Source organism: Saimiri boliviensis, chromosome 17, assembly GCF_048565385.1.
Source record: "Saimiri boliviensis isolate mSaiBol1 chromosome 17, mSaiBol1.pri, whole genome shotgun sequence".
Taxonomy (NCBI): domain Eukaryota; kingdom Metazoa; phylum Chordata; class Mammalia; order Primates; family Cebidae; genus Saimiri; species Saimiri boliviensis.
The window spans coordinates 31,452,019-31,467,560 of record NC_133465.1 but is presented as its reverse complement, the minus strand read 5'-3'; the positions used below and the strand labels follow the sequence as shown (position 1 = coordinate 31,467,560).

The 15,542-nt window shown below is 53.9% G+C and overlaps 1 protein-coding gene across 5 annotated transcripts in view; it reads right to left on the bottom strand.

Annotated features, from left to right (window-relative positions):
• NOS2 (nitric oxide synthase 2) overlaps window positions 1-15,542 on the bottom strand; it is a 45,904-nt gene that overhangs the window by 6,651 nt on the left and 23,711 nt on the right. For all 5 annotated transcript variants that reach the window (XM_074388476.1, XM_074388477.1, XM_074388478.1 and 2 more), the window contains 12 exons: window positions 14,941-15,115; window positions 14,750-14,851; window positions 10,164-10,358; window positions 9,109-9,191; window positions 8,275-8,419; window positions 7,030-7,134; window positions 6,024-6,073; window positions 5,445-5,619; window positions 4,192-4,324; window positions 2,968-3,046; window positions 2,004-2,185; window positions 455-618 (listed from right to left, as the gene is read on the bottom strand). In XM_074388476.1, the coding sequence (XP_074244577.1) occupies window positions 455-618; window positions 2,004-2,185; window positions 2,968-3,046; window positions 4,192-4,324; window positions 5,445-5,619; window positions 6,024-6,073; window positions 7,030-7,134; window positions 8,275-8,419; window positions 9,109-9,191; window positions 10,164-10,358; window positions 14,750-14,851; window positions 14,941-15,115 (1,588 nt within the window). The remainder of the gene's footprint in view (window positions 1-454; window positions 619-2,003; window positions 2,186-2,967; window positions 3,047-4,191; window positions 4,325-5,444; window positions 5,620-6,023; window positions 6,074-7,029; window positions 7,135-8,274; window positions 8,420-9,108; window positions 9,192-10,163; window positions 10,359-14,749; window positions 14,852-14,940; window positions 15,116-15,542) is intronic.

The window sequence follows — 15,542 nt, the reverse complement described above, 5'->3', positions numbered from 1 at the left end:
ACGAGACAGTTGCAGGTGAGTTAATGCATTCTCTCATTAATGTATTCATTCAACTATCCATCTGTCACTCTGTTCATTATGCTTATTTAACCCATTAATCCACACCATCCATCCCCCAATACATCTGAACTGACAAGTTTACTCCGGTTTGGGGGAAAGCAAAGACAGATAAGGACGGCTCCCTTTCTAGCTCATGTCCGAGGAGTGTACTTTGGCTGCATCCTGTAGGCACTTGGAAAAACTCAGCTCACTCAACACAACTGCATCCTAGCCATGGGACAGCGGATGATGCCTGGTGATTCCCGCCGGCCTTTGACAAGCCTCACTTTGGGAACCTGGTGTGGATCCCTCTTGGAAGTGAAAGAGTTAAAGACCAGCTCTGGGCTCCAGCTCCCCACATGCTGGGGACCCCCCCCCCCGCCGACCCCCACTGACCATCACCCCTGATCTTTACCTGGCACAGGGCCTCCAGTCTCTGTCTCTCAGCTGTTTCTGTGGCCACCTGGGCCAGCTTTTGGAGCAGCAGCTGGGATGGGGGGGTGGTGATGTCCAGGAAGTAGGTGAGGGCCTGGCTGAGTGAGCAGGGGGGCAGCCTCTTGTCTCTGACCCAGTAGCTGCCTGGATGGAGAAAGAAGGTGTCAGGATGGAAAAGAAGCCCCGTTCGGGCTTCTCTGAAGGTAATGAGGCCCCCAGGGCAGATACTCTATTCTCCAGCTGCAGGGGAAAGGAGGCTCTAAAGTCCTGGCTCTGAGAGCAAAAGGCAGGAAGGAGGTGGTGCACGGAGAAAGGACTGCCGGGGGAAAGCTGATCACCAGCCCCCCGAGGGGCACTAAGTTGCATGGTCCTGATGAACTGACCATGTCCTTCTCTGGCCCAGACCTGAACTTTAGCAAGACACCCACCAGTGATCTACAGACTCACAATGACTAAATCCACCAAAGACTAATGTACACCTCACAGGTGAGTTATTCACTCAGAGAAAAGCCCCTGACTGCAGTCCCCTGGGTGCTGTACCAAGAGGTGCTGGGTGAGCAGAAGATGAATCCCTGTGAGGCAGCATGCAGGGCAGTCACCACACAGACCCTGGGGCCAGCAGACACGGGTTCAAACCCTGGCTCCCCACTTCCCAGGTGACTGAAGCCTTTGGGCCTTGGTTTCCCTCCCCGTGAAACAGATCTGATTCCAAAACCGATCTTGCTGGGTTGGCCTGAGTGCCAAATGCAATTGTGCACATAACAGATGGTGCTGTGCCTGGTACACAGATGCTTTCTAAATATTAGGTTAAAGTATGAGCATGACATCATCTCCTCTGGACCAGAGACCTGATGAGCCACACCCATCACCCTATAGTCACAAGGGAGTCTGTCCCCTCAGCCCTGTGTTTCAGGGTCTCTCACCTTCTCTTAGATAGCGGGGGACACTGCCGGGCTCTGCCTCTCTGATCCCATTGTTTTGTTTTTGAAATGGAGTCTCCGATACCCAGGTTGAAGTGCAGTGGCATGATCTCAGCTCACTGCAACCTCTGCCTCCTGGCTTCAAGTGACTCTCATGCCTCAGCCTCCTGAGTGGCTGGGATTGCAGGTGTGTGCACCACTACGCTGGGCTAATTATTTTTGTATTTTTAGTAGAGATGGAGTTTCCCCATGTTGGCCAGGCTTGTCTCGAACTCCTGACCTCAAGTGATCCACCCGCCTTGGCCTCCAAAGTGCTGAGATTACAGGCATGAGCCATCACACCCAGCTAATCCCCCTTTCTGACTTTGGCCACTGTACTTAGGGGGATACACTGTCAGTATCATTATAACTGGGGAAACTAAGGCCAGGGAGCCATGCCTATAGGCTGGGACTGTCCGTCCACAGCTGCTTTCACATAAGCTTTGGCGGCCCACCCTCTAGCAGGAGGGACAGGGATGGCTGTCGCCAGCAGGTCCAGGCCCAGCCCCTCAGCCAGGCTGGGTGGCCGGAGGATGGCAGGCAGCACTGGCTTCCCAGGCCGGGGCTCACCACTCTCGTCCAGGGCCTCCAGGTGCACTGTCTGGTGGGGCGCGGGGCCGTCCACCACTCGCTCCAGGATGCCTTGAACCAGGGCTGGCTGGTTGCCTGGGCAAACCCCAAGGTGCTCCCCTGGCAGGTAGTTCAGGCTCTGGCCGTCCTCACAGGAGAGTTCCACCAGGATGGTGGCGCGGCTGGGGAAGGAAAAAGAAGGCTCGGGTGACGTTGCAGGGTTTCCTCCGGGGCTCCCTGGCGGGCGGGCCCGTTTCCCCAGGACCTGTGCCATCCTTTCATTTTCCCGCCCAGTTCCACAAGCCGGGTCCGCCACCCTGAGCTTGGGACGCGGCAGCCCCACAGGCAGGGGTGCTCGAGAGGGCCCTGGGAGCTTCCCTCTGGGGAATAGGGGGGCCCACCCCTTTCCAGCAGCCCTCTGAGCCCCCTGAGTGACTGGCCACAGCTTCTGCCAGGAGAAAGCACCCCACTTGGAGATACGTGGACATCAGAAGAAACCTTTCCTTGTCGCCAGGACAAACACTGTTCTTATTAGAACCAAGGCCAGTTTCCCTAATGATGGCACAGATCAATGAACCCTGCAGAGAACGCACAAGACTCATTTCCCAGAGCTGGGAAACTTCCTTCCCTGTTAAAACTTTTCCTGAAAGTTCTTAAGAATGAGTCCAGTGGTTTAAGTCTCTCTTGCACCCTCCTTTTGGTGAAAGAGTTCAATGAGGAAGGAGAGGAAGTGAGCAGACGCTTAGCTTCCAAGCTGGAGAAGTGGCCCGTGGTTAACCGAGACTAGCGGTAAAAGCACAGGTGGCCGCAGGTTACCAGGTGAGCCGGTCCTGCCGACTGCACAGTCACTCCTGCCGGCAGATGCTCCTCTCCTCTCCCTTTAAAGACTGACTACTTCTGGTCTTTCATTCATTGAAATAAAATCAACAGAGCATCGCCCAAGAAGCTCTGCACTTTCCCTTACCTGGATTTCAGACTCTGTAGATTCTGCCGAGATTTCAGCCTCATGGTGAACACGTTCTTGGCGTGCATGCTGCTGAGGGCTGTGGAGGGCAGAGAGACGGTGAAATGGACAAGTGGCTCTTGAGTGTGGGTGGGGGAAACGTCCACATGTCCAAGTCAGTGACACCTGGACACGAGGGGCGTCCAGCTGAGGGGGCCATTGGGATTTTCTTTCCTTTCCCTTCATTCCACTGTTTCTGAATCACAAATAAAGATCCTTGGTCAGGCTGGGCGCGCCAGCTCACACCTGTAATCCCAGCACTTTGGGAGGCTGAGGTGGATTACTGGAGGTCAGGAGGTCGGGACTAGCCAACATGGTGAAACCCCATCTCTACTAAAAATACAAAAATTAGCCAAACATGGTGGTAGGTGCCTGTAATCCCAGCTACTAGGGAGGCTGAGGCAGGAGAATCACTTGAAGCCAGGAGGTGGAGGTTGCAGTGAGCCAGAATCGCACCACTGTACTGCAGCCTGGGCAACAGACCGAGATTGTGTCTTTAAAAAAAAAAGTCCTTGGTCTGATACAGGGCAGCTTCTAGGTACTGCTTCTAGATGTTGGAAAATTCAATTTAGGTACATAAAAATGGAAAGTCCCAGCATGTCTCCATGGCTTGGGATCCACAGGAGAGCACTGAGGATGTCGGGGGTATCTTAAACATGTGGACACCTGCAGGACTGTCTTAGTTAGGGCACAGGGCACAGCACCCAGGGTGCAGAGTGGAGAGGTCACCACTGCAGCCTGGAATTGCCTCTGTGACACCTTCTTCCTGACACTTGGCTGCCTGCGTGGCTGGAAGGCTGGGGCTCAGATCCCACCGTGGTCACAGGCCAGCGACTTGCTTCACCTCCCTGAACTGCAATTTCCCCGTCTGTGTCTTTCTCCCAGGAGGAGTGTCCAGGCTCATGTATTCCATGTGGGCCAGAAACCCCGCACAGTGCCCCGCACATAGTAGGCCCCTGGCAGATGGTGCCCCCTTCTCTCTTCCCCCACCCTCCTGGGGCTCCCTCTTGACACAGGCTCCATCAGCGCCTTGAGTCTGGCGCCCTAACAGGCTCTTGCATGAGTGAGAGGGAGAACCCCAGGCCAGCTGTCTCCGTTCAGAAAGACCTGGGTTCTCCTTGACCACAGGCTCAGGGCTCAGACCCCAACCCAGACAAGCCCCATGTGCTTCAGAGAAGCAGGTACCTTTGCTGAGGTCCAAAGGCTGTGAGTCCTGCACGAGCCTGTAGTGGTGCGGGTCCCAGGTCACACTGGAGGTGTAGAGCTTGGGGATCTGAATGTGCTGTTTGCCTCGGACATCAAACGCCTCACAGGCGGCCTGGAAGAAGGTGGAGCCGGCTGGGGTTCATGGGCAGCAGCAGCAGCAGCAGCAGCATCCCTATCCCTGGGGCTACCACTTTCTAGGCCCTTACCATGGGCCAGACACTGAGCTGTGTGCTTCGTGTGACTTCCAAGCACACTTACCTGATACAGTGACAGCAAGGACTCAGAGAGGTGCCTGGGCTTGGCATTGTGGTAGCTATTGCTACGATTATAAATATTGTTTGTTTTGTTTTGTTTTCAGACAGGGTCTCACTCTGTCGCCCAGGCTGGAGTACAGTGGTGCCATCATAGCTCACTGAAGCCTCAACCTCCCTGGGCTCAAGCAATCCTCCTGCCTCAGCCTCCCGAGTAGCGGAGACTGCAGGTGTGCACCACCAAGCCCAGTCTGTTTTCTGTATCTTCAGTAGAGACGGGTTTCACATGCTGCCCAGGCTAGTTTCAAGCTCCTGGGCTCAAGCGATCTGCCCACACCAGCCTTCCAAAGTGCTGGAATTACAGGAGTGCACCACTGAGCCTGGCCATTATGACTGTTGATACTGGCATGAGCTTGTTTCATCCTCAGGCCCACCCCGGGAGAGGTCTGATTGTTCCCATGCGCCTGCTGTGGAGCCACATGGGGGAGGCCTGGGCTTTGGAACCAAGGCTGCCCCGACATGAGCGGATGCTCCTAAGCACCACCTGAGTGACGCTACCCAGGAGTGATGAGTTCCCTACGTCACTGGGGCCAACAGAGGCAATAAAGAGCTATGGAGATACTGAGTGGATCCAAAGTGGAGCTGCCACTGTGTGGTGCCCGTCCCCAAGCTCTTCTCTGGCTGTGAGACTAAAACAGACACAGAAGTTAAGAGGCGACCTAGACTGCCAGTGGGAGAAGACCTTAAACTTAAGGGGGTATCTGTGCCACCTTCTCCCCCAGAGTCATGTGCACAGGGGGGCTGAGGGAGGGCAGCAGTGACCTGAGCCCTCAGGCTCGTGGCCCTGACCCACGCCTGGGACTGCATCTACAAGGACCAGGTGCAGAGGTCATGCCACCCAGGACACCCAGCACAGATGTCCTAGGCATGAATGCACCCTGTCATGTCCCTGCTGTGGGGCAGCTCTGGCTGGAAACTGACCTTGAAGGTTTGCACAGCCCAGCTGCGGAAGGCATCTTCCTGCCCACTGAGCTCATCCCCTTCTCCCGTCGGGGTGAGCTGAGAGGCCCCCAGGTGGGACAGCTTCTGGTCAATGTCATGAGCAAACGCGCAGAACTGAGGGTACATGCTGGAGCCGAGGCCAAACACCGCGTACCTGCCCGAGGACACACATAGAGACTCACATCCCATGCGAGCAGCTCCTGGCCCCCAGCACCCAGCACCAACAGCCTGGAGGGTCAGCCCCGGACTGTCCCCCTCCAGCTGGAGCACAGAGCATGGAGCATCGAGCTGGATCCCCTTCTGGTCCTCCAGACCCCCCAGCCTGGTCACCAACTCCCATGACCACCCCATGCTTGGCCTGCAGACCTGTGAGAGAGACTTGGCTTCTGTGGCTTGACCCTTGACACACTCCGAGGATGAACCTCTGACCCAGAGTCCCTCTGTGCCTGGTCAGCTCTGAGAAGACCCCCCCGCACACACCCAGTTCCATCCCCTGAACCCAGACTTTGGGTCCACAGGGCAGGGCTACAAGGAGTAGAGGGAGGGGAAAAGCCTTACCTGAATTTGTTGGTGAGCTCTTTCAGTGTGAAGAGGGATTTCTTTAGTTTCTAGAAAGAGAGGGAAAGACAGAGTTCTCAGCCAGGATGAAAAGTAAAAAAACACTGCTTTTTCCTTCTTCTGAAAAAATGGCCACAGCTGGCAAGAGATGGCTCCCGGCCCACAGTGGAAGTTGGTTTACATGTGGGGCCACCTGGCCAAGGACCTGGTTGTCAGCTGACAAGTTTAGCTTGTCTCTCACCCCAGCTGAACTACAGCCACTCGTGAGGGCCCTGCCCCTTACTGGGGAACCCGGAACAGCATGGCCCCACCCATCCGGCCCCAGTAGAGGGGGCCTGCCGATAGGCCGAGATTCTGTCTTCTTGTTTGGAACCTGGTAGAAGCAACAGCAGTTGGTCCTATGGTCCCTAAAATAAGCCTGGCTTTCCAGGAACCCAGGGTCATTCCAGAAGATACGTGACCCAGCAGAACTAGCATCAAATCCTGTGGTGAGAATTTACTCCCTTTTCATCATTTATTTTTTAGTTATTCCCATTCAATTACATTTTCATTCTTCTGAGCACTGGAGAGACAGTCTCGAATTGATGCTAATGAAACCTTAATACCTCTCTCATTGCCTGTTACTCTTTAAAAAACAAAGCTAGAGCACGCCTTGGTTAGGGAATAGTATCTAGCTGAAATTCATCAACTTACTTTTGTTTTCAATGAGTTTACATTTTGCTGGCTTTCCATTTGTGAGAGTGATAGAAGTTTCCTTTAAATGTGAATTTTTGAATATAAACAGGTAGGCTGTTCACAGAAAGATATTAACTATGTCATAGGAAAGGTGGCACTCCCATAAGGCACCAATTACAACGGAGGCCAGCAAATGAGCTGAGTGACCCAGAGTGGCCTGAGCACCGACTCCCAGATGCCCTCCGCAGAACATGCTGCATCCCCCAGACCCTTCCCTGGGTCCTCCGGCACCCTACCACCCCCTAGGCCACCCAGACCTCAGGCCACCCACCTCTCCGTTGCCGGGGCAGTCTCCGTTCCCGAACGTGCTGGTCACCACCAGCAGCAGCCGCTCCTCCTCCAGGCAGCTCAGCCTGTACTTGTCCATGCAGAGAACCTGGATGGCACCCAGGTGGGCATCAGCCCTCAGCTCCCAGTAGGGCCCTTCCTACCCTGCCCAGACACTCTGGGCTTCCTCCCATACCTCCCCCAGGCCAGGGCTCTTGTGCTCATCTGTCTCTCCCAGTGCCCAGCACAGGTCTGGCACGGCAGAGATGAATGAACTGATTCGAACACATCATCCTCAATTCTCCTTACCCGCTCACGCCCTGCAGCTAACCTGTCAACAAGCCCTGAGGCTCTGCCTCCAAAATACTGCCTATCCCCTGTCCAAATGTCTCTCACCACACCCACTGCTCTTTGCAATTCTGTGTGTGTGGACGTATTTCCACGAAATTGGAATGAGCAGGTCACAGCTGTCCCTGGAGGGAATGGCCAGCGAAATGTGCCCTTGCCTTGCTGTTCTACCCAGGCCCACCCAGCCAAGGATGGGGGTCCTGCCACCAGTCTCCTGGCAGTTCCAGACTCCTGGGAGCCGGCAGGTGAGGACCCAAGAGTGTTTTCAGTGACCTGGCTGATCTGGTCATCAGTCAGCCTTGGCCTCCACAGGGCACAGATCACAGCTCATCCCATCGTGGCATCACACTGGCCTGTGCCCTAAACTCGGGGTCACATCTGTCCCTCAGAAGCCGGGCGACCTGGCAACCCATCAGCCTGTTTTACGCTCAGGCTCTTCCTCTGTGAATGGCCCAGCATGTGACAGTCATTCCCTAACAGTTGGATTTTATCCGAAGGTGCAGAAGGGAGGGGATAGAGCTTAGATAGACCCTGTGGGGACTTTTAAATTTGTCTGCAGCTTAGTCGTCCCTTGCCCCTTTCACATGCAGCACTGCCTCCTGCAGAGCAGGTGTTCGGTGAGCCTGAATAAAGTTCAGCCAGAGGGGCTGATGTATATCAAGGCCTGGATTCACCGGGAGTGTTTCTCAAACTGTGTTCTCCAGAACGCCACGAAAAACTCATCTACTGTGTAAGTCTGGGAATCCCTGCGCCCAAGTCTATCTTTCTCTTGCAGATTTATGATGCACAAGAGCACATCCAAGGCTCTGAGACATCCAGGAGTGCGGAAGCCGTTTTAACCTTTCCTAGACGCCCCTGCGCACCAGCAGAGACAGCAACAGCCGTCCCGTGGGGCCGGTACCTGGGGGTTGAAGGCACAGCTGAACAAGGCTCCCAGGTCCCAGGCCAACGCCTCTGATTTTCCCGTCTCTGTCGCAAAAAGGATGGTGACTCTGACTCGGGACGCCATCGTCTTGCGCATCAGCATACAGGCAAAGAGCACGGCTCTGTGGGGACAGACAGATGGGAGCTGTGTGCTGAGTCAGCCTTCCAGAAGAAAATGGGGGGTGAGGGGAATGGGAGGGGACAGCTTTTAAAGTGGGGCAGGTTGGGGAAAAGCAAGCTACGTTTCTCACCAGCCGCCCACCGTGACAACACACCCTTTTTCTCCCCTCACCCGCTATGAAAAGTCCCTTTGGGAAAAGAGAGAGAAGGCTGGGACAGCGGCAGTGGGGGACCCTTGGAGTTGGTGACTGGACCTTGGAGAGCCAAACTCCACAAAGAATACACATTCCCAGGCCAGGTGCGGTGGCTCCCATCTGTAATCCCCGTACTTTGGGAGGCGGAGGCAGGAGGATCGCTTGAGCCCAGGAGTTTGAGACCAACCTGGGCAACATTGCGAGACCCCGTCTCTACAAAACGTAAAATTAGCCAGACGTGGTGGTTTGTAACTGTGGTCCCAGCCACTCAGGAGGCTCAGGTGGGAGGATCACTTGAGCTCCGGAAGCAAAGGCTGCAGTAAGCTGTAATCGGGTCACTGCACCCCAGCCTGGGTGACAGAGCAAGACCCTGTCTCAAAAACAAAAGCAAAAAGAATATCCATTCCCTGCGTTCCCTGCCCCGTGAGGCCTAGAGGCGGAGGCTGATTGGAAGGAAGGGACGCAGTTCACACATCACCACTAGCCACTCCACTCACTTGACCAAGACTTTCAACGGAATCTCTCTTCTCTTGGGTCTCCGCTTCTTGTCCTGCCAGTCATGGGTTTTCCAGGCCTCTACCTTCAGAAAAGGAGAGAGAGATGTGAGCGCAGGGTGGGGTCCTAGCTCGGCTTGGCTTGTGGATGCTGGAGTGGTAGAAGACCCTTCACACCATCATGAGCTGGGGAGAGAAGGCTGGCCTGCACCCCATCCCTGTCACTGAACCCTGCAAGAGGGGGCTGTGGCTGCGTCTCCCCCAGAGTTGCCTCTCCAACACCCGGCATAGTGCCTGCATGTTGAAGGGGTGGCTGACTTTTCTTCTCATTAGTGTCCTTCTGGAAGGAACAGGCTGCACCCCCTTTTGCTTTTGGCATCTTATCACCTGGCAGATGATATAATGTACAGTCCCCACCAAGACACCTTTGAGAGCAAGAGGAGATGCTACTACAACAGGCAAGGGACCAGCACAGGCAGGCACCTGCGACCACCTTTCGATGGAGGAAGCTCTTCCTGAAACCGAACCCAAATCCTTTTTGGCACAAAATGAACTCGTCTCAATAGCTCATGGCTACTGAATGCACTCTGGGTTGGGCACTGGGCTGAGCTGTTCCATATACCAGCTCTGCCATCCGCACAACCCCTTGGCAGGGAGGGAAGCCCGTCCCTTTTAGAGATGAGAAGATCAGGGCTCAGAAAGGTGAAAGAACCACCCAAGACCCTATTGTTAGGAAGTGGCAGAATCAAGAGCGTCTGTCTCGACAGCCAATTCCCTCAGCACTCTGCTTCTGTGGAAGCAGGTGTAATGACAGACCCCGCGACCCCGCCTGAGCCACAGGCCACTAGCGGTGCAGCAGGACACTTCCTTTAGTGCCACCCTCTGTGGAAACACTCGAAGGCTGCTCAGCATCCTTGAGTAGGGCCTGGAAAGCTTTCACAACATCCCCCTGCCTCCCCTTGGGTCCTGCATGTGTAAGCATGAGGTGCACGCACACGTGCGCACACACACAGCCACACCTGAGCCCCCAGGAGGGAGAGGCAAGGAAGGCTCCTCACCTGATAATAGTAGAAAGGGGACAGGACGTAGTTCAGCATCTCCTGGTGAAACACGGGGGTGATACTCCCGGATATGGGAGGGACCAGCCAAATCCAGTCGGCCGGGCAGCCCCCGCGGGCCCGGTATTCGTTCTGCATGTACTTCATGAAGGATTCTGCAGCCGAGTGGTGGTCCATGATGGTCACATTCTGCTTCTGTATCAGAAGGCAAGAAGGGGAAGGAGATAAGGTGTGGGGCAGTCGGGAGAGGGGCCAGTGGCTGCAGGGCTCCCAGGGGTGCCCAGGAAGGCCTGGCGATCTGTAACACGGGAGAGCAGCTCCTCCCGGCCCTCTCCTTGCCTGCTGAGCGTAAACATCTAAATGGAAGGCGCTTGTGGAGCCTCAGAAGGAGTCTAAGAAAGCACGTTAGCCAGTCAGCGCACAGTTCCGGGGGGCCTCCCTTAACACGGGGGGAAAGATCCATCTTCTCATGCCCACAAGTCTCCAGACTCAACAGCAAATGGCTCTCCCTGGATCTGCATACCTCAAACCACAGCCCTTTTGGCAGGTAAAGGAAATACCATCCCAGCCATTTATGGGTGGAGAGTTCTAAGAGTCACTTCCCTGGGGTTGTAGCCTCCTCAGCCAGGAAGGAGCCAGACCCCTCCGTGGGGAGGTCTGAAGCATTAGGAGAACTGTAGTGTATGGGAGGTGAATCACAAGTCTGAAATTACAAGCTGTGGGGTCTAACCCCATGGAATGGTCCGGTGAGGCAGCCACAGGCCCCTATTCAGTCAAGAGACATTCAGTCAAGAGACATTTCTTTAACATAGTGGTTTAAACGCTGGCTTCTTATTCGCCATGTGACCTTGAGCTATTAGTTTTTTAATATCCCTCAGCTTCAGTTTCCTCATCTGTAAAATGGGAAGGATAAGAATTCCTATAATGGCCAGATGCAGTGGCTCATGCCTGTAATCCTAGCACTTTGGGAGGATCGCTTGAGCCCAGGAGTTTGAAGTCAGCTTGGGAAACATGGTGAGACCCTGTCTCTATAACAGTTCAAAAATTAGCCAGGTGTGATGGCACATGCCCTCTGATACATGGGAGGCTGCTGTGGTAGGAGCATCACTTGAACCCAGGAGGTCGAGGCTGCATGATCGCGCCACCACACGGGTGACAGAGCAAGACTTTGTTTCCAAAAAAAAAAAAAAGTTCCTACATCATGAGGTTGTTGAAAGGTTGCAATAAACTAGAATAAGCAAAAGAGAGTAAGTGCTGAATAAATGTTAGCTGCTCTTACAATTTCCATCTGCCTGGCACTGCATAAGGCATCAGCGTTACAGAAGGAAAAGACAACCCCTTCTCTGCGTTCGATTCCAGTCTAAATGGGTGGGAAGCCAAGGAAAATCAGTCATTTTCACATGGCCTGCTAGAAACTCTGATTGAGGCAGGCAAAGGTGCTGGGGAAGGCAGAGAGGATCCAATGCCAGACAGAGGCCCAAGGCTTGGGAATCTCAGGAGCAGCCCCTGAGAGGAGGGAGTCTTGTGAGAGGGGTGTAAGTTGGTTGGGGGTGGGGGCCACTGCATAAGTCAAGGCAGGAAAGCACGAGAGGACCCACCTGGGATCAGGCCTGGGAAGTCCAGCCATGCCTTATAAAATTATATAGAAATATGTAAGTTACATATGTGTATATAAAAGTCCAGCCACCACTCTTGTGGACGTGGGCTCTCATTCACTTATTCTTCCAAGACACAGTGACTCCTGGGTGCCAGATCAGTTCTAAGCTCAGTTGTAGCCACGGGTCAGGTGCAGTGGCTCATACCTGTAATCCCAGCACTTTGGGAGGCCGAGTCAGGTGGATCACTTGAAGCCAGGAGTTCAAGCCAGCCTGGCCAACACGGTGAAACCCTATCTCTACTAAAAGTACAAAAATTAGCCAGGTGTGGTGATGGAATCCTGTAATCCCACCTACTCGGGAGGCTGAGGCAGGAGAATTGCTTCAACCTAGGAGGCAGGGGTTGCAGTGAGCCGAGATCATGCCACTGCACTCCAGCCTGGGCAACAGAGGGAGATTCCATCTCCAAAAAAAAAATCTCAGTGGTTGCCATGATTGTGATGACAACATAATAAATAGTAAAAAATCATTGTGTATTGACTATTCCCTATGGGCTAGGCGGGACAGCTAAACATTTTGCATACGCTTTTACTTAACTCTTACAATCACCAGGTGAGGGAGGCACTGTAACTATCCCCATTTTACAGAGGAGGAAACTGGGCCGTCTACTGAAGTTTACCCTGAAGGAGGGTGGTGAGGAAGTCCTGGAGACGCTCAGGCAGTGGAAGGACATGGTCAGCCACGGTCAGGAGACAGCTGAGGCTCACGGATTTTTTGGGATGCATCCACATCCTGCCAGCGTCAGGGCTGGTACTGGGAGTCCCCAGGAGTCAGGATGTGTGGGGTGAGGCCCGCCCTTCCCGAGACACCTGGGGGCTCTTCCTGTTCCATCTTCCCCTCCCCCATCAAGCACAGGCGTGATCTGCTACAGGGTGATCCAGCTGTGGGGAACGGTGTGTGCTTATCTGTAGTCTGCTCACCACTCATCCTTGGCCCAGCCTAGTACCCGGCACCAAGCAAATGCTGCATAAAACATTGCTGAATGAATGAATGACTGCCCAGTGGTGGGGTCTCCAGGGCGTCTCTCAGCTTCATGGCAATGGCCGTGGCTTCTGAAGTAGTATCTTCTAGGATGTAGCATCCCAGGCTTCCTTCTCACAGGGAAGGGAAGTGTTCATATGAGTAAAAGCAGCGGATGGATGGGCCAGAGGACTCAGATCCACACAGGAGCCCACCAGGTGTGTGTGGGCTTAAGAGGAGGTAGAGACCGTCATCACTCTCGCACAGCAAGCAAGATGAGCCACAGCTCATCAGTCCCTCCCAGCATCCCTTGTTCATGCAGGCATCGGACAAGGACTGAAGACCCAGTCTGTGCCAGCCAGAACGTGGATGTGGCTCTCATCATTCATTCTTCCAAGACATATTATTTTAACACCTACTGTGTGCCAGACACTCTTCTAGGCTAGAGGTGCAGCAGTGAACAGAGAGACAAGGTCCCTGCCCCACAGAGCTTACGTTCTAGTGGGGGAAACAAAATGATAAAGAAAGCAAGCCGGCCCGGCGCACTGGCTCATGCCTGTAATCCCAGCGCTTTGGGAGGCTGAGGCAGGAGGATCATTTGAGGCCAGGAGTTCAGGACCAACCTGGTCAACACGGAAAAACCCCATCTCAATAAAAAATACACAGATTAGGCAAGCGTGGTGTGCACCTGTAGTCCCAGCTACTCAGCAGGCTAAGGTGGGAGGATCACTTGGGCCTGGGAGGTGAAGGCCACAGTGATCACACCACTGCACTCCAGCCTGGGTGACCAAGTGAGATGACATCTCAAAAACAAACAACAAAAAAAAAGAGGCCGGGCATGGTGGCTGAAGCCTGTAATCCCAGCACTTTGGGAGGCCGAGGCGGGTGGATCACGAGGTCAAGAGATCGAGACCATCCTGGTCAACATGATGAAACCCCGTCTCTACTAAAAATACAAAAAATCAGCTGGGCGTGGTGGTGCGTGCCTGTAATCCCAGCTACTCAGGAGGCTGAGACAGGAGAATTGCCTGAACCCAGGAGGCGGAGGTTGCGGTGAGCCGAGATCGCGCCATTGCACTCCAGCCTGGGTAACAAGAGCGAAACTTCGTCTCAAAAAAAACAAAAACAAAAAACAAAAACAAAAAAAAGAAAGAAAAGAAAAAAGAAAGTCAATGTCCTATATAATGCCAGGATCTGTATGATGAAGTCTGATGAAGAAAAATAAAATGGTTAAAGGACTAACACAGAGAGACAGGTTGGCAGTGGGGTGAGGGTGTCATTTTACATGCCATGGTCAGGGAGGGCTTCTTTAAGGAGGTGAGACCTGCGTGACCTGCGTGAAGGGAAGGGGCAGCCACCAGGGGATGATTTTCCCTGTGGTGGAAAAAACAGCAAGGATTCCAGCATGACCAGAGAAGTGGCAGGGAGCGAAAGCCAGACTGGAGCAGTGGGTGGATGAGGAAGCGCAGTGAGATCTCCTCACAGTTTTGCTGTAGAAAGGAGCAGAAAAGTGGAGCAGTGGCTGGAGGAAGCCTGAGGTTTGGGAGGAGTTATGTGGTTAGCTATTCATTTATTGCTTTGAGATGGGGCTAGGAGAGCCTGTCTGTGCACTGCTGGGAATGACTCAGCAGAGAGAAAGACACTGATGATACGGAGGGAGAAGAGGGAAATTTTCAGGAGTAAAGTCCCCACGCGATTGAGAGAGGACGGGATTCGGTGCTCAAGGGCAGGGACTGAACAGTCTTGGGAGGTGAGGAGCTGCTTGTAGCTAGACGTCTAGAGTGAGCAAGCCGGCTGCCTTATCTCTGTATCCCAGCACCGTGCCTGGCACTAACTGGGTCTTCCACACTTGTCTGATGCAGGCATGCACGAATGACTGATGCTGGAGGGGAAATCAAGCATCACACAAGTCTCTGGATCAGATGACCTTCTAACCAAAAAATCTTCAGACTCGCAAAACTCCAGCCGTACCTGGAAACTATGGAGCACAGCAATGTTGATCTCAACGACAGCCTGGTCTTTCCAGAGCGAAGCCAGCTTGTGTGTTTCCAAGCCCATTCTGCTGCCCACTTCCTACAGAGGCAGAGTGATGTGGGAGAGTCAGACTCGGAGCCACCCCCAGGCCCACACCTCCAGCTGGCCAGCTGGGCTGCCTGTGTTACCTCCAGGATGTTGTAGCGCTGGACGTCACAGAAGTCCCGGACTCCGATCTCTGTGCCCATGTACCAGCCATTGAAGGGGCATCCCGGGAACTCCAGGCCGCCCACCTCGAGTAGCATGTTGGCCACTGCAGGCAGGGCATACCACTTTAGCTTCAGCTCCCGAAACCACTCGTACCTGGGGGAAAGGCAGAAACATTTAACTTCTTTTTTTTTTTTTGAGACTTGGTCTTGCTCTGTTGCTCATGCTGCAGTGCAGTGGCACATCATAACTCACTGCAGCCTTTAGCTTCTGGACTTAAGCGATCCTCCTGCCCCAGCCTCCCAAGTAGCTGGAACTGCAGGCATGTGCCACCTGGCTCAGCTAATTTTTTCTTTTCTCTTCTTTTTTTTTTTTTTTTTTTTTGTAGAGACAAAATCTCACTATGTTGCCTGGGCTGGTCTCGAACTACTGGCCTCAAGCAATCCTCCTGCCTCAGCCTCCTAAAATGCTGGAATTACAGGTGTGAACCATCACGTCCGGTCGTGGGGGCTGCACTTTTGCCCTCCCACTGTCCCCACCACCTGCCCACCAAGAAAAAAGCTTCAGAGAAAGAGTTAACCAA